Source organism: Varanus komodoensis, unplaced genomic scaffold (assembly GCF_004798865.1).
Source record: "Varanus komodoensis strain SLA01 unplaced genomic scaffold, ASM479886v1 scaffold2, whole genome shotgun sequence".
Taxonomy (NCBI): Eukaryota; Metazoa; Chordata; class Lepidosauria; order Squamata; family Varanidae; genus Varanus; species Varanus komodoensis.
This window is the reverse complement of record NW_025335568.1, coordinates 66565161-66592297: the sequence shown is the minus strand read 5'-3', so window position 1 is coordinate 66592297 and position 27137 is coordinate 66565161. Positions and strand designations below refer to the sequence as shown.

The window sequence follows — 27137 nt, the reverse complement described above, 5'->3', positions numbered from 1 at the left end:
ATTAATTTTATGTGATTGTTTTCAGTTTGTTATTTTAGCTTTCAAATAGTTGTTATGGTTGAATCTGTACAGTTAGCTGCCTTGAAGGTGGCACCCACTCTGTCCAAAGACAAGGGAGAAGAGAGTCTTTATGCATGTTTTAAAAAATTGCTTCCCCCAACTTCAGCACTAGAATTGTACAGTGATGGGTGTGGGGAGCTCTCATCTTGCCTCTCTGATTCTAAAATATGCCATAAGCATTAAGGGCACTTTATAAATAAACATTACCATTCCAGTTTTGTTTACAAATCCTTTAAATCCTTTGGCCCAGAATTTTGCAGAGCAAAAGGGATCGGCAGTACAGCCCTATCCACTCAGTGGAGCTTACTCCTAAGTAAGTATGTTTAGGATTGCAGCCTGAGAATGGGAGTAAATCCCACTGACTTCAGTGGGACTCATTTCTGAGTAGACTCGCACAAGACTCCTCTGTTAAGAAACCCTTTGCTGATTTTCAGCAATGGTGCACTTGAATTCATGTTAATGAAAGTTCTCCAGAATAAGTCAGCAATGAACTGGCCCCGTTGGGGTCATTAAATGGGTGTGACTTCTATTGTGCATTAAACAGGCATTGGGGAGATTCAGTGAGTTTGCAGTTTTCCTTTGAGGCTTCCTGTTGGGGGGGGTGGCATTCTTTGTGTAGCTACAGTAATTTTGATTGTGTCAACTGAAGATGCTGTCATTCCTTCAGAGAGCTGGAATTCTAATGCAATTAGCTGCCCTCTGCCCCCTCCGCTGCTAGATTTGGCAGAGCACAAGCATCACCTGTGAATCAACAGAAAAATGTTTCTCCTTTCTGTTGGAGGCTTAAGCTCCTTGAATAACAAAGCTGCTGAAAAACAACAGCGGCAGCCCAGCGGTTGAGCAACACGGCCATCAGCAGGCCAGGACAGATCCGTAATTGGGCACAAGCTCCGCGGGTGCCTACCAAGTTACGGCAGGGGTGAACTTGACTCGCGACGACAAGCTGATTCATTAACCTGAGGCTTTCCCTTTCTTCCAAGGTGCTATGAAAACATGTGCTCAGCACAACAGGCTCGCCTATGCCCGTCTGCTTGGGCCAGTTAAACCCGGCCATGCTTTAAATGGGTAGCCATTGCTACTCCCCAGCAAGGCGGACAAACGTCCTTTTGGTGTTTGGTGGCACCAAACAAGGTGCTGCTTGCAGTGCATCTTCTAACTTTTGGACATCCAAAACAGACAAAGCAGCCATCGGCAGACGGCACTGTGCAAATGCAGAAAGGGAAGCAGATACTCAGATATTTTAAAAAAACTTGCTCGCATGTGTAGGTGATGTGATTATTAAAATTATTAATTTTGTAGAGGCAGGGAAGTTGTTGCCACTTGGATTCTCTGCTCCAGGTGTCAAAATGTCTTAACCCCATTTGGTGGCCTTTTCATAGACTCGTAGAGCAGTAGAGCTAGGAGGGGCCATGAAGGCCATCAGGTCCAACCCCCTGCTGTTGCTGTTGCAGGACAACAGCTGTTGTCAACGGTTGTTGAAGCTTACCTGTTGCTTGACCAGTGGTGTGGTAGAACCAAATCCCCCAGGGGCGCAACACCACTGCTTTCTGATTAGCAGGAACACCGTTGTCAGTGCCACTACCCAGAATCCCCCATTCTCGCTGAGCTTCCTCCACTTTGTTCATCTGCTCATTCAGTTCTAACATGTTGAGGAAGAGGCTTGGTAGAACCACACTCACTGGCCCATTAGTTTTGCATCCGCAGTGACTTTCTGCCTTCTTAAATTTCGTAGGGCTCAAACCCTGCAGAGAACAGCCAGCCCCAGGCATCCTTGGTTGGATTCGCAAGCTAAGAACTGGTTGATTGTAATGGCACATTTATTATGATCTCAGCTATCATCCCTCAAATTGCCCTAATGGCAGGCAAGGACAAATCTCCAGAATTAAAGAAAGTGTGTTGGACATCATTTCATGGAAGGGAAGGCTGGGATTTTAAAACACAAGTACAAAGAGACCTCCAACTGGAACAGAGGTCAGAGTGCTTAGCCACAGGCCTAGACCTTTATAGAGCAGACTGAATGCATCTCATAATGGGGGGTATTGGGGTCAAATCTTTAACATAGAGACCATGTGTTCAGCCATTGAGCCAGACTCCTTGGTGGTCCAGGGACACTTGATGCTGGAGCTGGAGCTGCTGTAGGCTGGATTGGTATGAAAATGCTGAGAATCTCATGTAAGCAAAGTATATAATAAGGAAGGATTAAAATTCTACCCTTACAGACAACATTTTAATGGCACTTTTACTGTAGATTGCAAAGAATCATTGTATTCTTTGAATAAAATAATGAAAGATTCTTAGCACTGTAGATCACCAAGAACACAGCAATATCAGCCAGCAAACTAGTCCTCATGGATTTTTTAAGATTCTGCAAAGCCCGAAGGCCAGCAACAGGGATGGGTGGCTCAGTGCTGTCCCTGTGGTTGCTCACTGGAGAAGGAGGCAGGATTCTTCTGTGGGGTCTCTAGGATATGGGAGACAGCTCTGCACCGCAGCTCTGTGTGCCTGGACTGACCACAAGTAAACTAATTTGATTTTGGTCAATGTGTTTGGGATGGTTGACTTTCTTTTCTCTGTTTTTCATGCAGCAATGCACGGATGGCTATGAATGGGACCCTGTCATGCAGCGGTGCAAAGGTACCCTAACCCTAACCCTAACCCTCAGGCCAATCTGAGGCCAAAACCAGCCTGCCTAACCTGACCCTCAGAGTTTTCCACACTCCTTTTCTCACATTACAAGCTTTTCCCACTGACCACCTTTTCTTTGTGGATTCCCAGTTTTTGTATGATGACTCTCCACCTTCTAAAATGTCAAAAAATTCCTAAGGTTTCATTACTGGTTGCAAAGTTTTGAACTACGATATGCTGGGTGGAAGGTACTGGTATTGTATTTTTGTCCTTGTCCCCAGCATTTTTGCCTTAGTCCCTGGGAGTTTGAACATGGCTCTTGACCCCAAAGAGGCTGTCCACATGTGATCTGGAGCAAGAGGTTTCTGTGTTCGGACTCTCTGCTGGATGCAAACTGGGGGGTGAAACACATAACCTGCAGCTAGTTGGTCCGTTCAGACATTACTGAATGGATAATTCTTCAAGTAGCAGCTCCAACACTGCTAATGGCGTGTGAGAAGAACAGACACCAGAAATCCCTTCCTTGACCCAAAAGACGAATCGGAAATTCTACAGGGATGAGAGAAACGTGTCCAAAGGCATTTCTGCTTCCTGAACATGTTCTGGAAATTACAAAGCAAGTACAGAGAAGATTATGCATTAGATTTATGTAATGCTCTTCATGACAAAGGACATTTTCACAGCGCAGATCACAAGGAAAGCCCTGATGAACCAGCCCAAAGCTCTACCTGGTCCAACATTCTGTTCATAGAGTGGCCAACTTGATACCCCATGGGACATCCAGAGGCATTCCCCTGCAACTCATGTTGTAAGACATAGGCTTCGGCTTGGGACATCATACTTGGCCTTCATGGCCGGTAGCTATTTACAGCCTTACCCTCCATGAATTTGTCTAATGCCTCATTAAAGTCATCCTGGTTGGCAGCCATCACAACATTTTCCAAGCAAGCACCCAATGCTACACCCTCCCAGATCACACCGATTCTACCACACCAATGTGCTTGCGCTTGGCCTTGGTAAATCCATTCATTACCATTAGAACCTGGAGCTGCCACTCGGAAAGCAGTGCTATCTCTCCCTTCTCCCCAGTCTGGTGTCATCGTGTGTAGCACTTTGGAGAGATGTGCTGTCTCCACCCCTTGGAATTCCACATCTCGGGAAGCATTCAGGTTCTGATTGGAGGAGTCCTCCTTTAATTTAGACATTGCCAAATCTAACCGAATCAGTCCAATTTTTGCAAGTGCAGCCACCTTCTCTCTTTGCATTGACCTGCTGCTGATGTTTGTTTATTACGTTTCTCAACTGCCCAGTAGCCAAAGCTCCCTGATGATTCACAGCAATCCAGTCCACAACATAAATGCAATAGAATACAATATAAACATTTGAATGCTTAAAACAATGGCGTAAGATAAAAATAAGAAGCCGGCATAAAAACGTCAATAAAACCTAGCAGATTAAAAATAAAGTACAATTCACGCAATGTAATATTCCCAAAACCCTGACCCATTTGGATCAGTTACCTTCATTGGAGGCAGGAAATCTTACTTATTCATTCATTCATTCATTCATTCATTTATTTATTTAATTTATTTATAAAATTTGTATGCCATCCAATTACTTGCATCTCTAGATGGCTTACAGCATAAATAAATTGACAACCCACTCGAGATCATAGATCGTAGAACCATACAGTTGGAAGGGGCCCAGCAGGCCAGCGAGTGCAGCCGCCTGCTCAATGCAGGACTTAAGTCACCCATCCAGATTTCAACCCAGCCCGACCCTGCTTAGCTCCAAGACTCGGCAGGAGCACGTGCCTCAGGCTAGTAGACACATGCTGTTTCTGTACTGTTCCCTTTCTGATGCCCACCTTCATTTTGTTCACAATCACAGATATTGACGAGTGCGAAATTGTGCCCGATGCCTGTAAAGGTGGGATGAAATGTGTTAACCACTTTGGAGGATACCTCTGTTTGCCCAAAACAGCTCATATCATTGTCAATAATGGTCAGGAAGGACCCCCACCTGAAACCACCAGCGGTCGAAATGGTAACCCGATCATTCGGCGAACACCTGCAGATTACGTGCCGTCGCAGATACAGTGTGCGGCTGGGTTTGAGGCGAGTGATCACAACGTGTGCCAAGGTAAGGAGCTGCTTGCGAGGCGGAAAGCACATCCCTGCAGCACACGGTTATGGGACAAGGTAAGAGAGGGCATCAATAATAATTTGGCTCAGGGGCCGGGTTGCATCTGTAAGGCTGCAGCAGATTTCAGAGTTTGGGTGGCAAAGGATGAGATCCCATTCGGTGCTTTTCACGATTGCAACTAACGATATGGAACACTCTCGGAATGAAAAGTTAACTCTAGAATATTGGTCCAGCTGGTAGATCCTGACCTGAGACTAGCTTACAAGCTGATCTAGGACGATTGATACTATTCATACTACTGCCATTTCTTTTCTTCATTTTTGGTGTCTTTTTAAAAGATTAGTGGACAACACAAGGGTCACATGTAGAAACATAGAAACAGAGTGAGTCAGAAGGGGTCTCCTGGGCCATCTAGTCTGACCCCCTACTCCAGCCGGCTCCACTCATGACATGCCCACCATGTAGCCCTGACACACCCCAATTTTTTAAAAAATACAGTAAAAAGAAACCAAATAAAATGGTGCACCCTAGCAAGCGAACTACATTTAATTCTTTTTATACTAAACTCAGCAAACCAGATTTTTTTTTAAAAAATTAAATGTTGTGTTCATTATTGATTCCTTTTCCCCACTGGGATGGGGTGGGTTCCTGTCTTAAGATCAAGATAAAAAGTAGGAAAGAAGAAACGTGGGAGAGCTTTCTAGCTCTAGAAACTGGAGCCGATTCCCAATGGAATTGCTTGGTGGTGGATTCAGTGTGGAGTTGGCTGCCACCAACTGCAGCAATGCATGGCTGTAAAGAGGGTTGGATGGTGCCGTGCAGGAGAGGACTTGGCAGCTTTTGGCCCAGGTATCCAAATGGAACCAACAAGCTCAGAGGCCATACATCCCTGAATATTTATTGTAGCGTAGGGCGAGTGTAGGGTGGCGGCAGCAACAGAGGGAAGCTGACTTGATGCACTGTAGGAAACAAACCCTTGTCAGATCCGGTGGGAGTCTTCTTATATTCTTAGGAGGAGAGTTAATGTGAAAGGGAAATGCAGGCAAGAGGAGAAGACAGACACCCTAAAACTGTGAAAACAAATTCCATGTTGCAGGTGATGGCTAAAAGTCAACTTCTGGGTCTACAGAGGTTGGTGACCACTGGTCTAAAAGGGGTGGGCAGAAGGTCTGTCTCCAGATGTTATCAACTTCAACTCCCATAAGCTTTTGGCCACATGGTCAATGGTCACGAATGCTGGAAGCTGAGTTCCAAAACAACTGGAGCTCTACCAGTGAGCTACATCCCTTCTTCTGTTTTTACTTAGTTTGGGGGATAAAAATGGAGGTAAAGGGGACTTAACCTGGTCCAAAGAGGCAACTCAAAATTTGGGAGCAGGATTTCAGGGTTAACAGAGCTGCTGGACTTATGAGGAGCGGACATCAGAACTGATTACAGCCGTTCCCAAGAAGTGAGTTTGAGCTTGGAGCTACTGAGATAGAAGGATTAATAAAGTGTATCATTTCCACACACATGCGCATACGCACGTGGGCAGGGACCATGGTCTGCCCGGGGCTTTGGAACCCAGTCTGGGGCTGTATGGATCAGCATCCCTCCCTGTAGCAAAGAGCACTGAACTCCAGATCTGTTGGGATGCTGCACCAACACAACTGAAGCCTAAATGAGACCACAGAGAAACGGGAGGGAGATGTCCACAGGTTCCTGGGAGTTCCAAAGTTTGCAGAAGTGCAGGAAAAGGTCTCTTAAGCCCCCCTCCAGGGGGAGCAATTCTAGAAAGGGCTGAAGAGGCTGAGGCAATTCCCATGAGCTGTTCTGTGCCAGTTAGAAATGAGAGCGAGAGAGAGCGAGAGATGCCTTGCCTGACTTCTGCCTCAATAGTATCCTGGAAGAAGGCATGGCTATCCAAACCCCAGAGCAGTAAGATTCCTCGTACGGGGTGAAGATACACTGAAACACAGGTTTGCTTGTACTGCATAACCTATGAAGAATAATGTGCAGTAGAAGGGCCTGAGACCGTTTGCTTGCTGCCGGAGACAAGTGGCAGAACTTGGTGGTTTATCAGGTCCCTGGCTGTCCAGCCTCCATGGCTGGTGGATTGTTTTCTGCGGGGAAATCCACAACGTGTACTGGGTCACTGGCTCTGTGACATATTTCAGGCCTAACAAATAATCCTGTTAAGGCAAAAGCTTGCAGTCTGTGGAGATCAATGGTGGTTTTGGCAGGGTTGTAGACTTTTTTTAGGGTATGGATTCTAGCCGGCATGTTTCAATTCTGATTCATAAAATAAACTCACAGCAATGTCCATTAATGGTAACTTAATTTGAGAGTGACTTTTGTCTGTAAATGAGGTTGACATTGCTTCTATGAATACTGAGAAAGGAACTATAGCAATTTAATACAGCTTGCTTTAATTTTAGGCACTTAACCACTGTTTAATATGACAAGATGAGGGAAATTATTGTTGCTGTTGTTGTTTTCGTCGTTGTCATTGAAGCCACAGAATGAAAATAATGAATAGCCTAAGCTTTGGAAGATTTTTGGTTTGCTGATGTGTGCTTGGATATCCCACTGGCTTATCCTAGACAAGTGTTTATGGATCAAAAGTGGGAACTGGCTCCAGGTCTTTTCTTTGACTAAAATGATACATGCTGAAGGAACAGATGTTAAAGTAAACTATTTATCCAAACAATAAAATGGGAAACAGCCTCCAGAGTTCACAACAATGTTGCAAGACTTATTCCTGATTGTGCAAAAAATAAATAAATAAAATTACCATTGCTAATATCCTGGGAATTTTGGCCTGGGGAGTGGTGGAGGTACATTCATATGAGTGTTGTTCATTAGCTAGTGCTGTTGTTTCTTTAAAAAAAAATTGGCTCTTTGCACAGCTCTGCAAACCAAAAGGTCAGACCCAAGGAACCACAGTGTGGGTTAATGCAGACTACTAGAAGACCTCAACTGCTAATATGGGGAGGGACCATCCCTTAGCGCCTAGACATCTGCATGTGGGAGGACTCACATTCATTCCCAGAATCCCTTGGCCAAAGGGGGTCTCCAACAACAGGGAAGGAGGAAGATGCTTCTCCATGGACAGCTGCTCTCCATCAAAACAGCACTGGACTACCTGGACCTGGACCCCGACCTGTTATGTGGCAGCTACCTGCGTTCCACAGGTCTGGCGTGCAAAAGGTCCCCTGCTTAACCATCATCCAAGGTCCCGAAGAAGCAGGTCCTCAGTGGCAGGGGCACATGGTTTGCATGCCACAATTTCTGGCTTCTCCAGGTAAGACAAGGAAAGAAGCCAGCCTGAAACTTTGGGGATTGTCTGCCGATCAGTGCAGACAACACCTGACTGGGTGAATGGTCAGTGTTGGTGAACGGTGGGAACCCTGCGCACACAGGGCTTCAAATGCCCCAGCATCCAAACAAGGTCGCTGCAGCTCTTTCCTGTCAACGTGGAAAGGTCTGAGATGAAGTGCCAGACACTTGTCTCCCGTCCACGCCTCTGTTTCTTGGACACCCAAACAAGGCTATGGAGACACGTGAATGTGTCTTTTGCCGGAATCATAATGCAATGTGAAAGTAAAACCTTAATTGGCTTGAACACGCAAATGGCAGGACATCTCCCTTCAGCTTCCTGACCTAAACTGACCATGGTCATAAGCTCATCCAAACAGCATCCTGAAAGCTCAAGGGTTGCTAGAAACCTGACATGTGGAAGGAAGGCATCAGATTGGCTCTCCAAGAGCATCTGACCTTCCCAGGACCCAAGAGGAGACTGCTCCATGTGTGAAGGAAATCTGCCATTTCCTCCACCAGAGAGCAGTCAATGGATCATTGGTGTAGGGTTTCTAACAGACTGCGCCTTCTCTGCAAGAATTGCAAAGTACTTTGTGATTCTGTTTTTAATCCCTTTTAAACTAAAAACACCCTACAGATTGATTTGGGTAGAAGGAGGTGAGTTGAATTTATAACCTGAGGTATATATGAATATGGTAGGCTGACATTTATAGAGGAGAATAGAGATGACTCCATAAAACCACATGAAAAGACATTTGAGAAGCATTTAGACCAAAGAACAAACTGAACTCCTATATTCAGGACCATTCCCTATGAGTGTTTAGACAGGAAGCATTGTGGGACTGTCTTTCTATTTAAACATGCCTGTAATTGTTCTTATGCAGTGGCATCCTGTACCCATCTACTCAGAAGTGAGCCCCACTGAATTTAACAGGCTGTATTCCCATTGTGGTCCAGTGGCTAAGGGTGCAGGACTGGGACTCAGGAGATCTGGGTTCATGTCCTCACTGGGTAACTCTGGGCCAGTGGCAGATTCTCAGCCCAACCTACCTGAAAGGGTTGTTTTTGTGGGGAGAGGAGGAGGAGGAAAGTCTTGAGTTTCTTGAAAGGAGAGAAGGTGGGATATGTTTCCAGTTCTGGACACCAGAACTGGTTTCAGAAAGATGCAGACAAGCTGGAAAGGGTTTTGAGGAGGGCAAGAAGAACGTTTTGGGGACGGGAAGCAAAGCCTTATGGGGAGAGATGGAAAGAAGTGGGCATGTTTAGCCTCAAGAAGTCTGAAGGGAGACATGACGGCACTCTTCGAGGACTTGAAAGGCTGTCATAAAGAGGAAGACCAGGATCTCTTCCCAGTCATCCCAGAGTGCAGGACATGGAATAACAGGTTCAGGTTACAGGAACCCAGATTCCGGCTAGATAGCCAGAAAAATCTCCTGACTGTTCCAGCAGTGTGGCAATGTCGCCGATGACCTAGGGAGGTCATGGGCTTTCCCATACTGGAGGTATTCAACAGCCAGCTGCATGGCCATCTAGGAAGTCCAGCATTGAGCAGTGGGTTGGACCCAATGGCCTTCTGGCCCCTTCCAACTCTACTATCTTATAAATGGTATCATTTGCTTGCAGGTCTGCTGTGAGGGAATTGCTATTAAAAGTACTTAACTCCCCGGATGCACAGCAGTGGGATGTTCAGGGCATACCTGACACACGGTTATGCTGGCACCTGTTCTCTACATGGAGCGAATCATCAAAAAACCTTTGGACTGCCTACAGATGCTATTGCATTCTGGGCACAGCAAAACTAGCTTCTGTGTTCTTATTCCCATTAATAACAATACAAATGTGGCCCTCCAGATCTTGTTGGACTAAAACGCCCTTAATTCTCCACTGTTGGGGATGATGGGAGCTGCAGTCCAACAAGATCTTCAGGAATACAAGTTCCCCACCCCAGCCTCTTGTAATCATTGCTGGATGAACAACATAACTTTCTGTTTTAACAAGAAAAAATATGAAGTCATGGCTCCTCCCATGTTAAAAGCTAAATTGATTAAATCAAATGGGGGGACAAAACAGAAATTATAGCAGAACCCTCTTATCTGTGGGGATAGACTCCAGGGCCCCCAATGGATGCCTGAGACCATGGGTAGTAGCAAAAACTATATCCTGTTCATATACATTTCCTTTTTCGCAATTTCACAGAGAGAAGATTCGTTCTTACCATACATCTTAGCAACCACAACATACAATTCTTTCTTTCCCTATTAAATCAAGAATTTTCACTTAAAGGAAGCACTTTACAACTTTGCTTTTGGACTGAGGACAGCTGTGGTTAAGTGGAAACGTGTTAACTGGGCCAGCAGATACGGGGGTCCCGCTGAATTATTTTTTGTTCTGTTATGTTTTATTCTAAACAATATATTTTATAATTTAATTTTCATTAATTTTTTAATAAAAATAATTAAATTACAGGATGGTTCTATAAGCCATCCTGAGGCTTGTTGCAAAGGACAGCATAGAAATGTTTAATTTAAATTTAATTTAAAAATTAATTTTTTTATAGTCCTTTCCTTTCTTTTTACAAAGAATTAATGCCATTTAAAAATAAAATAGCAAAAGTTGAGAGGGAGGCTGGGGAAACTATTACCTTCCATTTGCAGGGACACAAAACAGAAATGACGCAGTGAACGATTTAGAGAAACTGTTTGGGAGGCAATTACAGCATGACCCTAATGCCTTATCTGTTCAAAAATAAGTTTCATTGAATTCAAGAGAACGTACTTCTGGGTCAGTGTATGTAGGATTGCACCTTTTAACAGGCTGTTTATCACTCAACTTTCCATCACACTCCTCAGGAAGCAATAAAACGGGCAGGACCTGTCAGTAGGAAACGGTTAACCTTTAACTTCGCCACATTAAGACTGGCTGAGCAATGACTTTCCTAAAATGGCTAAATGTCAGATCTGAGGAAGAAATGTTGGACAAAACAGAATGTACTGGAATGCAGGGAACTGATAACAACATCAGGTGAATTCTTGGTTCAATTTTTTTAGAAAGTAACCAAATCGTGGCCATTCAGGGCAACAACTCCTGACATCACAACAACACAGCCAGTGAGAACCAGGAATGGGTGACCAGTGGCAAACTGCAGAGAGTTTGTAAATATCACTTAGGGGATAAATTTTAACATGGTTAAAATCCATGTTTGTGAGCCCCCCTCCTTCCTTCCAGAGGTGGTCTGGAATAGATGGCTGTCTTAGTAATAAGGATGGATAAACAGAAAATTATTGTGTAGTTATTCAAAAAAGGTATATTAAGGAAGCACACTGCATCCTGACGAGTTCCATTCTACCTTATTCAGTGTATGTTTTGACTGAACTAAAAATACAAAGGGGATTTGCAAATTACAGAGTGATTGGGTAGCCTTGCCTCCATGTGGTGATTATAAAATAGCTTCTATACTAATTAACATTTTTGTGTTTTATTTGCTTCCATGCTGCTGATCTCGAACCAGGGTAAAAGTGGGTTCGCTGGTTGTAAGTATAGTGGGGAGGTATCTGATTTTTGTTACATATAATTAGACGGCAAAATACTTCACTTTGATGCTCTTAAAAAAAGAAGGATGCAGTGGAAAACAACTTATGTTAGGCACTTATTTTTGTACATTATAATACGAACAGGATAACATATTCTTGAGAGCTTAAAAAGCCTTTCATCCGATCATAATAGAAGCTAGAGATTTCTTAATGAAGTTGGGGATTGGTGGAGTTCTTTTAGAAGGAGGATGATAAGGTATAATCATTCCTGGAAGAAGCAAGCCATGACGGTTAGATTTGGTATCAGCCTAATACCCTTCTTGATGTCGTGTGTCAACTAAAAAAAGGATAGTTTTATGAAAAGGTATTTCTGGCTCAACTCGCGTGATTGAATGTCAGTCCTTCTTAAAGTTTGTCCTAGGGAGAGAGACAATGAATTGTACAGGTAGCCCTGAATTTCCCCCAGTTGACCCTCAAATGCATCTCTTTGGGCTGTCTCGAAAAGTACTGAAAAAGGGGGTATGGCAATCCAAAAACTTGGTTTCACCTGGGAGGTTCTGCTGTGGGTTACCCTGCCACGCACAAGCACCAGAGGAACAGACCCTTTCAGTGCTCCGTTCCTACTTGCTTTTGGGTGGACGGCAAAAGGAACAGTCTTCTTTTTTAAGGAGCAGTGCCACTGTAAAAAGGATTTGACGGACACAAGCTGCCGCTTTTCAGTGCCAATGAGATGTTCTAGATTAACACTGTGGCTTTGTTGTTGCTTGACTGCCTTTTGTATTACGCAAGCCATCATGATTCAGGTAGAAGAAGCCAAGCAAACAAGACATGGGATTGATGGTTGCATCCTCAGAAAATGCGCAAGTTTCCTCTGGGAGCATCTCAGTGGTATAGTACCTATTTTGTCAGGAGAGAGAGCGAGCGTAAATGAGTAGGTGTCACAAGAAGCCATGATGGTTTCTTATCCCTGCTGGTCTGTCATGTCCTCCAGACCTAGTTGTTGCATTTTTGCATGGTTCCGTGGTTTCCTGTCGGTTCTAAACTTGCCACCCTTCACTGTGGCTTCTCCAGTCACCCAGACCCAAGATCTCCATTTTATCGTGGCTCGTAAGTACATATCACAGAGTCCCATGGAAAGACCTGCAAGAAGGGGCCGCTCAGCCATCCGTTCTCTATTACTCTCAGCTTCCCAGCAACACATGCATCATCCTCTGCTTTGTTCCCATTGGTTGAATGATGTGCCTGTCTCCCTGTTTACTTTCAGAAACAGGGAGAAAGGAGGTAAATGCGCAGAGGAGGAAGGAAGGAATTGCAACAGAAGTGTTTATTATGGTTTAATAAAACATCCTTTGGGGACTGGACTGATTCTGGGCTCTTTTCCAAAGTTGGCAGTGGTGAGCAGGTCCATCCCAATTTATTTATTCCTTGATGTGCCGAGGGAAAAGGTTTCCCAAGCAAAAGCTAAAGTTCCTGACATTCCTTATCTGCTAAAGCAAATTAGTCAACCCCCTTCACTGATACTCATTCAGCAACTCAAAATGCAGAATGAATGTTGCTGTGTCAGTTAACAAGTGACCATTTCAGGGGCTCAAAACAAGTAATGAAAGAAACCCCTTTTCCATATGAAAACCTGATCCTCAGGCCATGCGTGTGTTGGCCTCAAAGAGTCAATTCAGTCATGCAGCAATCACACATTTCAAATCACAGAAATTTATGTATTTATTTATTTATAAAATTTGTATGCTGTCCATTACTTACATCTCTGGACGGCTTCCCACATAGATCAAAATAAAATAGATAAATTGACTATTCCATGCTGGCTGCAATTAATAAAATACAAACAATAAAATCCAATTCCCATTAAAACATATTAAAATATTGATTAAATAAAAAGGTCTTGACCTGGCACCGAAAAACATATAATGACGGTGCCAGGCGGACCTCTCTGGGGAGCACATTCCATAGTCAGGGTGCCACCGCAGAGAAGGCCCTCCTCCGAGTGTTCGCTCTCCTAACATCTTTCATTTCATCAGAAATCAGCCCTTCCTGACATGCTCCACTTGATGACTCTGGATATCTCACCTGATTCCACTTCAAAAACAGATATGAGAGATTTTGTCCTGGAAGTACCTAGCAAATATATTGCAGCAGGTCTCAGATGACTCCAGGACGCCCTTGGGGCCAGCATGTAGTGGGCCCCAGACAATTCTGGAGAGCTGTGCTGAGCAGCAAGGAGAAGATCCAGTGGATCCAGTGAGGCATTGTTTTGTTTTGCCTCACTGCTTCCAAATATATTCAACTATAGACATACAGCAGGACTCAAGTGTATTCATTAGGGATTTTCCTCCACTTGCGTGCAAGCTCTCTCCTGATTGGCTTCATCACTCTCAGCTCCACAGAGCTGTACAAGCTCCACAACAGAGAGGGCGCTCAGGGGCAATCACGTCAACCGCCTGGGTCATCTCTGTATTGAAGAGATCAATCAGGGATGTGACAGGGCCACCAGTCATATCAGCAGGAAAGTCCCCCAGAGCCCCCTGGAAACCATTCAGATCCATCAGCCTCCAGGGACAGACCATCTCAATGGATCCACCACCCTGCAGAGGGACAAGCCACTGCTAGTTGGAATCTCAACAGGCAGTGATCTCACTATGACAAAGGGACCGATTCACAGCCGCCACCGCCACCTTCAGATCACTATCCCCCACCTGGCTGAAGAATCACATCGAGAGTGTACCCTGCTGCACGTGTGGGGCTGATGACATGCTGGGACAGTCCCATGGTGGTCAAGCTGCCCCAGATCTGGTATTCTCAGCATGGGTGTTGAGATCCCGAGAACCAGCGGCCTGGGGAACTTGGCATCGCAGCTGAGACAGCCTCTGTCAGGTCTGATAAAAAGACTGGGGGGTCGTAGGTGGGTGGTACATCAGCAGAATCCCCACTGCCCTGCTGGCCCAGCACGAGATGCAAACGCTCTAAACTAGATGGAAAGGGAGCCTGGAGAGTGTGAGAGAGAAGGGTTTCCCATAGGCTACAACAACCCCCACCCCCAGCCGCCCAGTCTTCCTCGGTGCTGCACAGAATACCCAAGCGGGCAGGGCTGGGAGCCCCCCTGTTCACCCACCCAGGTTCTGCATACCAGATTGCTCATCTCATCTGCCATTATATCATGGATGGGGGAGTTCTTATTGGGCACCAACCTGACATTTGAAAGCAGCATCTAGAGTCCCGAGGGCAGGCTGAGAGGACAACCACCAAACCTGCGGCTGGGAGCAGCCTGAGCAGGGCAGTTATTCACTGTCTGGGCCATATTCCTCTTACCTGGCTAGCCCTCCACCCAATACCATGTCCCCCCTACTCATAATTACATCAACTGACCCCCTATCAAGAACCCCCGCTTGGGCCCATCCTCTACCTCCACCATGCATATTCAGAGTCCGCATTAGAATGGATTCTCTCTTTGATTCCAGGAAACCAGTGTTACCACTCAGTACTGGCATGACCAGGTCTGAATGATCCAACAGACCAACAAGAGTAAGAAGCCACCATGCCTCCTTGTGACATGCGAACCAGTCCTTTGTTTTTAGATGTGTTGGATAAAACATAGTAGGTAGAGAAAATCAGGAATGTCTCCTCTAAGAAAGTTCCCTTATGCAATTTTTGCAAATACTTCTATTAAAATATTTTTAAAAGAATATTTTAAATTCTTTTCAGTTCAAGCTGCCTGCTCTTCCAGGTTAAATAACTCAAGCACCCTTCCCCAGCCTAACATGGCTGCAGGCTGTTTGCAGGATGCTGAGATTTGTAGTCCAACACATTTAGAGGACAAGGTTGAGCAAGGATGAACTAAACCCTGTGGCCATATGGAAAATCCAGGAAGGACTGTACCAGGTGACATTTTCACTGTTTGTATTGCCAAATTAAAATAATATATAGGGTTCCGCGGTAACTGAAAATTCCATGGTATTATCAGCAGCTGCTTCTGGTCCTGTAACTACAAAGCCCAAATCACCATTGTCAATCACTGTCGTGACTTTGGTCTTGTTTGAATTATGTTTCGGTCTGCTTGGAATTTTTCAACTTCTGAGGGCATCAAACAAAGCAGTGGAACACTGCCAGATGACAAAACCCGACAACATGTTGTCTTCTCCTGGGACACATGGAGGAAACGGGTTATGTGCTGGTTTCTCACCTGCTGAATGAGTGTGTTTGTCAATAAGGTTATTACAAAAGACACCCAGAGTCTTGCCTGGGTGCAAAGGGCACCCGGCCTTGTCAAGGGAATGGGTGCTGTAGTGCAGCCACAGGAGCCCGCAAAGCGGAAAGTGCAGCACAAGAGACCAAATCTATTTGTCATTTGGGTAGAAAGTATTTCAGAGAAGTACACAGGTCAGTCTCTCTGTTCGGTTTTGCACAACTGTTGACAACTTGGCTTCTGTTTGGGTAACAGTATGGTTGCCCACACAGTGTTGGTTCCATTTATGAAAGGCCTAGAAAGTGCAAGCTTTAAAATAATTATTGCATGATTTGCATGCTTGCCATAAATTGCCATCCCAAAATGTCCAAATCCATTACTGTGGCTAGTGGCTCACAACAATCCCTAATTCCCTCTGGTAGCACATGTGACAGCATCTATGGGAAAATAAGGGGCACATGGCTCCATATGGCATGCTTCAGGAAAAGGAAAGCTTTTGTCCTGTAGGTTTTTCCCCAGAAGATGTTGCTCCACTGAGCAACAAAGCTTGTGATATCTTAAATCTAATCAGTTTATTAGGCTGTAGCATGTAAGTTGCATGGAGAATATGAGTTTCAGGTTTATTTACCGTACTTATGGTGGGGGGAAGGATGGTCAGAGGGCAATCAAATGCAAAAAGTGGCAACTGCAGTATCGACAGTGCTCTTTTCTGATGTCAGATACATGTTCATTTCGTGTTTTTCATGTAAACTGACCTGTTTGCCCAGTGCAAAATGTAGAGAAACTGTGGCTGACAGAAGATGGAAAACATCTAGAGATAGAAAATCTGGTAATGTTCTCGATTAGATCTCCCCATTTCCCCATTTTTTTGCCCCTGTGTTCCTGCCTTTGGACCCTACATTACAAAGGAGGGTGAATGGTGTATGGTTAGTTGCTACAAAAAGATACTTGATTGTAGCATGAACTTGTTTTCATCAAATAACTCATTCTTCCAGGATGTTCTGATTGGCTTGTGGTGCTTTTTCCTTCTGATCTCACCTGCCGCATCAAAGCCCTTTGGAATCTTGTTGCGCAACAGTGTTGGGTTTCTGTTTATTTTTGTTGGCAACTGGTTCATTCTACCCACGTCAATAAAATTACAGAGCCCAAAGGCAAAGTGTGTGTGCTTGTGTGTGTGTGTGATTCCGTGTTGGGATGACTCAGCCAAAGCCTGCCTGTAGGTTTTTACTTGGCAGAAGTTGTATCAGCCAGAAATCTTTGTCTTTTCCTTGTCTAAGCACTTTGGTATGTGTGGGCCTGCCTACTGTCCTGCGCAAGAAAAGGCATTTTGAGACTGTCAACATGTCCAGAATCACAGAAATTGCCCAGTCGGATCAGAACTTAATCCAGCAGCCACTCCAGTGACTCAAAGCAACTGCAGCCAACACATGCAGACTCTATTCCTAATGTCTGTCCCCTGCATTCGGAAGTCAGTTATACCTTGAAGCTTCTTCCACGGAGCTACTCCAGTTATACTGGCCAGTGATGGACTGGTCCTCCATGAATTTTGTAAAAGTCTAAATATACATCTTTCACCAGGAATAAACCATATTGGGCATGAAAAGGATGTGCACAGGATCAGGTTGTCACCCATTATTACAGTTGCAACCTATGCAGAGTTACATCAGAGTTAGCACCTTTTGACCCAAAAGTAACTCAACAATAACTCAGCGGTTAATGCTGAGCAAGGATCCATAGGATTCTCTTGCACGCACCTCAGGCAATGCCAGTGGACCTTGGCCATACCTTGCACAAGGAAGTTCCATAACTTAAGGAGCAATCCTCTGCCACATTAGATAGAAAGAATGAATGGTGGCTGAGTCATGCTGGTTGCCTAAATGTGCACAGGATTATGCCCTTGAACATGTGCAACAAAGCCCTTCTGTGCCCCTGTCCTGCATTTCTGTCAATGTGTCTGTTCAATCAGTCACCCTTGCTTCTAGTATTAGAGAGACAAAGAAAAAAAATCGCAGTGTACCTTCTTCCAGGTATACACAATTCTGTAACCCTCCATCAAGCTTCCTCCCACCACCAAAGCCATCTTTCCTTCCATCCGTCCTTCCTTCCTTCCTTCCTTCCTTCCTTCCTTCCTTCCTTCCTTCCTTCCATTTTCTCCAAGCACAGTATGGAAAAAATAACAGCACTTCCTTAGAAGGTTGTTGCAAGGTTAAGTGAGATAAAGTAAACCTCCACCAATCCAGTGCCCTCTAGACATGCTGCACTACAGCTCCCATCCTCCCCAGTAGCCAGGGATGAGAGAGTTGTAGTACATCTGGAAGACACTGGGTTGGAGGAAGCTGAATGAAGTTAAATCACTTTTGAACACTCTCCAAATCAGTAGATAAATGCTAGATATATACTAAGCCTTAACTATTAATTGGATTGTCATTCAGAAGCCTATGCTAATCTAGCATGACAGACTCAATAACAATCTGCATAAGCGTGCAGCCTCTCCTTCCCCTGCTTCTCCAGCCTATTTGTCCTCTGTTCTGAATATTCTTCAGTGTTTGCTCGGCTGCATCTAATCTACAAGTGCCGATGGAGGATGCACAGCAGGCCTCTTATGTCTCAGGCTGAGCAATCCACAGTATGAGAATATTAATACTGAGTTGCTTTCCAAAGCATTTGCTAAGGCTAGGGCTTAATCCGGCACAAAGCATCGTCATCATTGCATTGCATTGCATTCATATCCCACCTGCCTCCCTGTTGCAAGGGACCCAGAGCACCTGCAAGGTTCACATCCTCTCCATTCTGTTCTTACAGCAACAGCCTGTGGAGGTAGGCGAGGCTGAGAGCCGGTGACTGGCCCAAAGTCACCTGGGGCAAGTCTGCACTGCAAACAGCGTGCCACATTCCCTCTCCCTCCCCCTCAGCTTTAGACAGCAAGTCCTAACCAGCTATAGCAGGAATAGGAGACCATTTTTCTGTCTAAACCTGCCTAGGGTTGTTGTCTGAAGAGCACTGGGCTTTAAAAAATCCTATTCAAATGTTAAGCAAGTGGTGGTGTTTGTGCCTGTGCTAATTGTGAGACTGGGCAAGAACCCTTGGAGTAAGGAAGCTGTGCTAACTCCAGATTATTTTAATCCACCCGGTGCCAATCAGGATTGTGGATCACATAGCAAATATCCTTGATAAAGTTCCTAAATGGCTGCATATCTTTACAAACTGTCTTGGTTGCTAATTTTCGGAAGGGGCATGCTTCCTTGGCCTCTTTTCTTTCACAGCCGAGGACTTACCTACTGCTACATTGCATTACTTTGTCTCTTGTGAGGAACCCAGAGCAGCTTACCTGGCTCCATTTTATCCTCACAACAACAGCCCTGTGAGGTAGTGAGCTCCATGGCCAAGAAAAGGCAAGAACCCAGACCTCAGGAGTCCCCAGTGCAACACTGCAGTCGCAAGACCGCACCACAGAGAAGTGTGTCAAATTATCCCACAAATATGTTTGGCCCGGGGAGGATCGCTGCTGGCCGAGCCCTTCAAAGGCATATTTTAAAAGCTTGGAACCGCATCAGGAATCTCCTTATTTACTCAGGGAGTTGTAGAGATTTCAGAAAGGAGGCTGCTGCCAACAGATAGCATGATTACAGCTGGAAAACAATATCCTCATTGAGATAAGGGCTTCTGCTTTTGATGGCTGTCATTGAACTCAACTTGAACTTCAGCTGCACTCACAGCCTGGTGAACCGCAAGCCCAAAAATAGAGCTCAGCGAGCGTCTTCGGAGAGGGAGAGCCCTTTGATTCTCACAGGGATGAATTTGGTTCAGGGAAGGGCCGCCTCACATGGAAATGCTTCCGGGGTCAGTCCTTGGCATACCAGATCAACGCAAACAGAGCAGGTGAAGAGAAGGGAAAGACCTGCCCCTGCTGGAGAGGGCAGAAAAATACTCACAGTCAGAGTAGAGAATGCTGGGGGAGATGCACAAGTCATCTAACTTGATCCTAGGTTGGTTTCTGTATAGTGAGGGGCATTTACAGAATGGTAGCTGTTAATGTGCTGGACACTCCCCCACTGGGATCAGCTCCATCTTGTCCTCCTGGTCAGTCAAGCTTGGCCTCCTGTAATATTCTCTGTGTGGGAAAGCTCACAAAAAACTGTTCAGAAACTCCAACTGGTCCAGACTCTTCTGGCTGACCACTGACTGGGCCCCGTTGTCAAGAGCATACTGCTCCCCGGTCACAGCTGTATTCCAGGCGGAATTCAGGGTGAGGGTATGACATTCATGGGCTGCGCAAGGCCTGGAGCCAAGCTTCTGGAAAGAGTGCCCTCTCCCATAGGAGCTGGGCTGGTCCTCAAGATCTTCTGGAGAAGCTCTTCTCTCAAAAGCACCACCCTCATAGGCAGATATGGTGGAGAGGCAAGAGAGGATGTTTTTGGAGGCTCTTCCAACTTTCCCAAGAGGCAGCTGATCCCTTTCTGCTGCCCTCCTTCCAGCAGGAAAAAACTGCATTATTCAATGAGGTCTTTGGCAAGTATAGGCCACTTTTGGCACCTCGCATCACATAGCTGTTGGTGAAGCAGGGCCAAAATACCTGAAGGGCTGCAAGTTACCTCCTTCCAATGTTCGAGTTAGCAGATGACCAGTTGCACTGGCCTGGCTTTCTCCATTTCCAAGGAGAGAGGGGGAAAAAACGGAAAGAATTAGCAGCCTGGGAACTTAAAAAAAACAAACAAACATTAAGAACAATCATATAATTCTAGACACCATTAAAGCACAATCAGATTTTTGGCTACCTTTCAAGAAAGAATGGCAGCCTCCTATCAAATGCTGAATAGCTTTTTAATTAACTTACATAAACAAGAAATCACATAAAATGACTTGATTCAGGCTCCCCCCCCCCACCTCTCTTCTTACGAATTTTGCAGTGATGGGCCCTGAGGTTAATTTGGTTGTGTTAACTTAATTTCATTGTTATGCTGTCTCTTCATGTTCAGGAACACGTATTTTGAGACATTGCAGAATAAAGTACTGAACAGAATACATGGAAACATTCCATATTTGTTTCAAAGAAGACATGCCACAGGGGGAAATCTCTTTTATCTGCAATCATTTTTTGAATATCCTCCAACATTTATTGGTCATCGTGGGTGGGATGGAGCTGTACTTGTATTTGATTTGGTGTTTGCACCATCTGTAAGGGGAACAGATTTTTAAAAGCCAATCCAGGATTGTCTCTGGAAGTTAGTGCAATTTGTATCAATCCATTTAGCATCCTGACAAGCAGTGGTAGCGTCTTTCTGCCGTTTGTTGATAAATTGCTCCGACCTGTTCAGTGTCATGATTAAAATATAACCAAACATACAAGGTTTGTTCCAGTGAGAGAGGCCTCACAAGTTTTGCAAGTAACATTTGATCATAAAATGTTTGGTCTTCTGTAGTCATGTTAGTGGCGATCATTAAGAAGTCTAGGCATAATGCAGAAAATGTTCAGTCGCTTAGATCCTCTGGTTTTAATGAGCGAGGCTTGGGTACATGCTAAATCATCCTATCAAAATCTGTGGCTGCTAAAAGAGCTTAAACGTTGGCCAGATCATTCTTGTAGCCTTGAAGTTAACTTTTTTTCACTTTGAAAAAAAATAAACACCATTTTAGAACAGGGTAGATAAAATCTGTCCATCATTCCAGCAGAAAAGAGTTAGGCTGAGGAAAGAAAATGAAATTCTTTTGTAGAGCAGTTTTGGAGAACCCAAACCAGGATCCTACTTGACTTCTCCTGCACGCATCTCATGAAATGTTCTGGTGCTGTCTTTGGACATCATCAAAGAGCTTGCTTTGGGTTCAGGACTTCTTTCCCATCTCCCAAAGTGGACAACCATCAATTTCTTTGGCTGTAACCTCTAACATAAAAACATAGAAACAGAGCGAGTCAGAAGGGACCTCCCGGGCCATCTAGTCTAACCTCTGGCTCTAGCCAGCTCCACTCATGACTTGCCCACCATGTGCATGTCCAGCCTGTCCTTGAACGCCCTCACCGATGGGGCCTCAACCTCCTCCCGTGGAAGCCCATTCCATACCCTCGGGATCCTAACTGTCAGGAGGTGCTTCTTGGCATCTAAATGGAACCTTGGTTCCCTGAGCTTTGCTCCATTGGAGCAAACCATCAGCACCCTTCCATCTTCCACTTTCATTCTGGGACTGGCAGTTTGCGGTCTAGCTGGTGACACTTGGGGCACGTGGTCAGAATCAGCTTTGGGGTCTCCAGCTGCTGATCCCAAAGCTTAAGTCTCCAGGGCAGATCTGAAGGTCCACTGGCTGCCAAGAGTAAACTGAAAAATGGGACTTCCCTACATGAGACATTCCTTGTGCAGATGGGATCCCTCATTCACAGAAGTTTGCAGGCCATTCCAAAGATGTCACCAGCTTCTAGACCTCTCCCAAGTTTTCCACCCATTTTCACAGCCCTTTTTACAGCAAGGAGAGTCAGCTATTCAGTTTCAGATGCAGAACAAACCGTAGTGAAAGGCTTGCATGCGGTCACAATTCCAGAGTTCCACAGCCACACCACACTGCCCGCTTGTGGCTGGGTAGCAGAATATATAAAAAGACACACAGAGAGAAAGAGATATTGTCAGGGATGGGGGAATCCATGTAATGGAGGCACTTTTCTTCCAGCCAAGAAAATGCAAGAACCTCACTTAAATAGCAGGTTCAATTCCTCATGTAGAAAAGCACATGGTTTAGCTGGAGACTCATCCATTCAGGTTCTAGTGCATGTCTCCATTATGCAAACGGGACATGGGCGTCTGGATGGAGAACATGCAGTGCAGGTATCGTGTTCAATGTAAGCAGTGGGATCTTGTGGCACTTCTGGGCAGGAGCAGGATGGTCCATGACCTTGCAAGGGCACAGACCTCGGATCCTGGCTGTCTGTTCCACACTTGAGTGCTGCCAGCTACCCTGTCCAGAAGCGCAAGTGCGCCAAGGGACTGCCGTGTTGGCCATCACAGCTCGTGTGCTGGAATGGCCCTGTCTTGAGGTTTGGCATCCACTACCAAGCAAAGCCTAATAGTACATAAAGTAATCGATCCACTGCTGTGGTGGAACAGGGTAGATCTGCAGGTGCATTTATTTATTATCATATGTGGGTATGTGTTTGTTTGTTTATTTGTATAGTTATATCCCACTTGACAGGGTGGATAAAAATCAATAATTTTTAAATTTTAAATCAGATTTTTTTAAAATAAAATGATTTTTGAGGAAAAATCTTTCTAAAGATAGCTTTCTATTTAAGGTACACTCTAGTCCAAAGGTTATTCATCATGAAATACAGATTCGTTTTTAATTATGTAGCATGTATTCATGCAATATTTAACTTTTTGGTAAATGAATTCCATTAATCCATTCATAATAACATGTTCTTCTAGAGGTTTTTGTCAGTTTATTGGGCAATTTTTCCATCTAGAAGATATTATGCCAGGTGCTTGGTTTTACAGTTCTCAAAACTGAATTTGTGGCTGCAGAGATCATGTGCCTCTTCTTCACAGCAAAAACATTATAAATAAAACATACAGAATCGAGGAAAAGATGTTAATTCCACTGTCCCTTTGCAAATCTATGTAACACAAAATCAACCCCTTACTTCTTAAAGGCTAAGTTTCAAAAAATTCAATAAATAGAAGATTGTTGGGAGTGGAATAGCTCTGCACAAGAAGCTAAGTGTGTGGGGGAAGAGATGGGAAAGCAGTAAAAATGAAAGAGAAACTTTTTGAACACAATACTCCACAAATCTTTGGATCTTTTTGATATGAGGTTTATCATATTCTTCTTTCCCTGGAGGAGAAAACCTATAGTGGCATCAGGCTGTAAAAGAGACCCAGTTTGGGAATATTTTAATGAAGTTCCTCTACCTACGGGTAAGGCAGGCATGTGGGAGACTATATAGAAAACCATGATTTAAATCTTGTTTTGCTAACTAGTGATTTAAATCAAATCCACCCTGCCACTTGATATAATAAAATCTCTAAGTGGTTTTTGGCTGTCAGAAGCCCCTCTCAGCATGCCTGATGCTGAAGAAGGCTGGGAGAAGAAGGCCCAAACATCTGGGGATCTGCTCCTTGCCTACCCCTCTTCTACAAGACAAGAGGGGTGTGTGAGAGAACAGAGGGAGCTGCCAGGGAGCAGAAGGGATAGGACTGGGGAGAGGGAGGAGGTGAGCATGTGGTGGTGCCAGAGCTGGGCCGGGGTTTGAAGCTGGGCATGTGGAATCTGGGGTCCGGGGTCCCTGCCAGCTGCGCTGAAGGCTGCACTTAGCCAGACAAGAGATGCTGGCTTAGCCAGACGAGGCCAGAAAAAACCCCATGTGGCATTTATCCCAGACCAGAAGCCCAGCACTGCCTGCTATTCAGAAAGGCCGGTGTCCTGCACGGACACTGCAGGTTCTCCGGGCAGTTTGCTGGGGGAGGATACAGTTGTGGGATGTGAGACTTGTGACTCCGGCACCGGGTCAGGTGAGGTGATGGTTCGAGGAAGGCTCTACCAAAGAACAGGGCTTTGGAAGGAAGAGCGAAAAGGAGGCAGAGGAGAGAAGAGGCTTTTTCAAGGAAAGGGGGAATCTCAACGTGTGCAGTGGGAGACGCAGGTGTGAAGCCAGTGCCACTTCCTGACAACTAGCCAGGTTAGCACTCGCCATCTAGCAGGGTTCACGCCACTGACACCTGCCCCGTTCCCATCGGTTGAACACTGGGTTGCCACTTAAATTTCCCACAATGCCCCAGAGTGACACCAATCCAAGGCTTTGTGGGAAACTAAAATGGCAGCTTACCACAGAGGGCCACCTGGCACCTGAGCAGAGCACTGCTGTGCCCATGGTTGGGCAGGCAGGGAGCCACCTTGCTCAGGACTCCTCAGACCTTCGTTCGGAAGACAGGTCTTATTTTCTTATTGAAATCTTCAGGCTCCCAAACCCAAGGAGTTAAAAGTTGTCTGGGCACTAGGCCCAGATGCACAACATTCCAAACATGGAAGGAAGTAGCAAGGGAAATGAAAAAAAAAGCCTTCGACAGAGATTGCAGATAGCTTGCTAATAGAGGGAGGAACGCAAGGGGATTTGCAGAGTTACTAAAGTTGCTCCAAAAAGCAAGAAAGAATCGAGGGAGGATCGAGGGCCAAATGGCCGTTGTGCCTGGCGTTAGCTGCAAGGGATCTCCTGGGGAAAGCTATGCAAAGGACGGGCCGTGGCATCACCTAAGTGCAGTCGATAGAGCGTGATTAATGGATTTCCTTTAGCGCTTGGAAAATCTTTCTTCAAACAGTAGACAAATGCACATAATTGGCCAGCGCTCTTCAAAGTGTTGTCCTTCAAAGAAAAGGCTGCAGGGTGAAAAGAGGAAATTTATTGGAATAGGTGGAGGGGAAGCTCACGCACCATACGTCATCTGCACAGGTGCTTTTCCCCCCTGCAAAGACAAAATAGCCAAAACATCATAACCAGTAAGCCACATTTGTCTGTTGCAGTAAAAGCATTTTGTGGGATAAGGGGAAAACCATGGATGGCCAGTGGAGCTGCTGGAGGAAGGATTCTTTGTCTTCCTCGCATTGTACATCTCAAGCCAACCAACAAGGCCTTGTGTGAGGGAGAGGATCCCTTGACCCTTGCATGGTAGCCACAGGCTAGGCATGCTTATTTAATCGGAAATGCCTATCTCCCTTTTTAACATATTATTTTATGGGAAATACCATATTTTGAAAACAACACGGAGTCTTGTGGCACTAAAAGGTGAGCACATTTGCCATTGCCGAAGTTCTCATGAGCTGAGCTTATGCGGTGAGGTCTGTGCTCTTTCATGCCACCCTTTGCCAGCCACTTCGAGGTGTGTCCTTGTTTACCTTGGAAGGGTGAGTTAAAGCGAGACCCTTTTGCAGCTTCCGAGAAAGCAGTTGCTTTCTCCTTCATCCACAGAATGGCTGGTCCCCATTCCATGCTGGTGCATCCCAAGGTAATACCCATTTTCTAACACTGAAAACCTGATGAGCCATTTTGACAAATGGGCTGGATAAAAATCAAATCAATCAACGATTCAATCAAATAAATAATTGCCATCTTCTAAGGTACAAACCTACATGCACTCTTTAGGGAAGAGGCCCCACTGAAAATGGAGGGAGGGCTCATTTTGAGTAAGTGTGCACAGTTAAGAGATGTAGGGGAAAATCAGTCCAATGGAGAAGTCACAGCTCAGGCTTGGAGAGTGGTCCCCCCCCCCCATAAATGGGTCTTTATTGTTGTGGCCTGTTGTTGGTGCCTCTCAAGAAGACAGAATTTGCGTTCTCCCAGCTGTGTTGGGTCCTGATGTGCAGCTGCTGCTATTGTTGCTACATTTCTAGGGTGTTACAGGCCCTGCTTTCGCTGGCGCTTCTACCCAGCTGGACTCTGGTGCCAACAGTGGCAAGGAAGCTGAGTCCCACCTCTTATCAAATGCATGTTAGGCTCCAGATTGCTAGGTCTGTGGTCAACAAGGGCCTGGGTTTTTCCAGTCCTGCAGCCAGTGACCGAGAGTAACGAGATGCAGCACATGCTTGGCTTGGCCAGCTGTACTGCTCTGTAACCAAGGACTCCAGGCTGACACAGGTTTAAAAGGGCATCAAGAGAACCTGTTGCTTGTTACATAAAAGAGCTGTGTTGAAGGAATAATTACAGTGAAGTGTAAATGGCTGGTGGGAATCACACTGAAATAATCACTGAGTGATTATCTGGTTGTAGGAAGTAAACTGTGGAGATTAAAAGGTTACATAAGGAAGTGAGCCGCATGAGTCAGGGGTTCTGGGAAGAATGAGTCACGGCCAAAGGGAATGAAGCCAGGCATGTAAGTGTAGAACAGAAGAACCGCAGCGATGAGATCCTAAGCTTGGTTACTTGGGGAAGTGAGTGCCAATGAAATCCATGGGACCGGTGGTCAGGTCCATGCGCTGCAATGATGGCGGTTCCGGTGAAGATCCACAAGATGGTGAGCTCTGAAGAGCATCAGCAGCTACAGCTTGAAAGAGCTCCCTACTTTAAAAAGGGTCTATTGAAAGCTCGAAGCAGCTCATCCAGAATGAGCATTTTGCCAGAGTCAGCAGTGGAAGGGACAAAACAGTTAAATCTCTCTGCATTGGGCACATTTTTGGCAAACGAGGCGAGATCACTGAAGTGTAGCCCTTAGTGAACCTAGTGGGGGAAGCACAATGCGATGCAGACTGGTGTTGATTCTGCATTGAAAGAGGTGGAGTAGGAGCTCCTTGGTGCTACTTCCCTCTCCAGAAAA

At 45.3% G+C, this 27137-nt stretch overlaps 1 protein-coding gene across 3 annotated transcripts in view; it reads left to right on the top strand.

Moving 5' to 3' along the window:
* Positions 1–27137, top strand: part of EFEMP1 (EGF containing fibulin extracellular matrix protein 1) — a 56733-nt gene that overhangs the window by 10855 nt on the left and 18741 nt on the right. For all 3 annotated transcript variants that reach the window (XM_044428589.1, XM_044428592.1, XM_044428591.1), the window contains 2 exons: positions 2646–2694; positions 4576–4827. In XM_044428589.1, coding sequence (XP_044284524.1) covers positions 2646–2694; positions 4576–4827 — 301 coding nt within the window. The remainder of the gene's footprint in view (positions 1–2645; positions 2695–4575; positions 4828–27137) is intronic.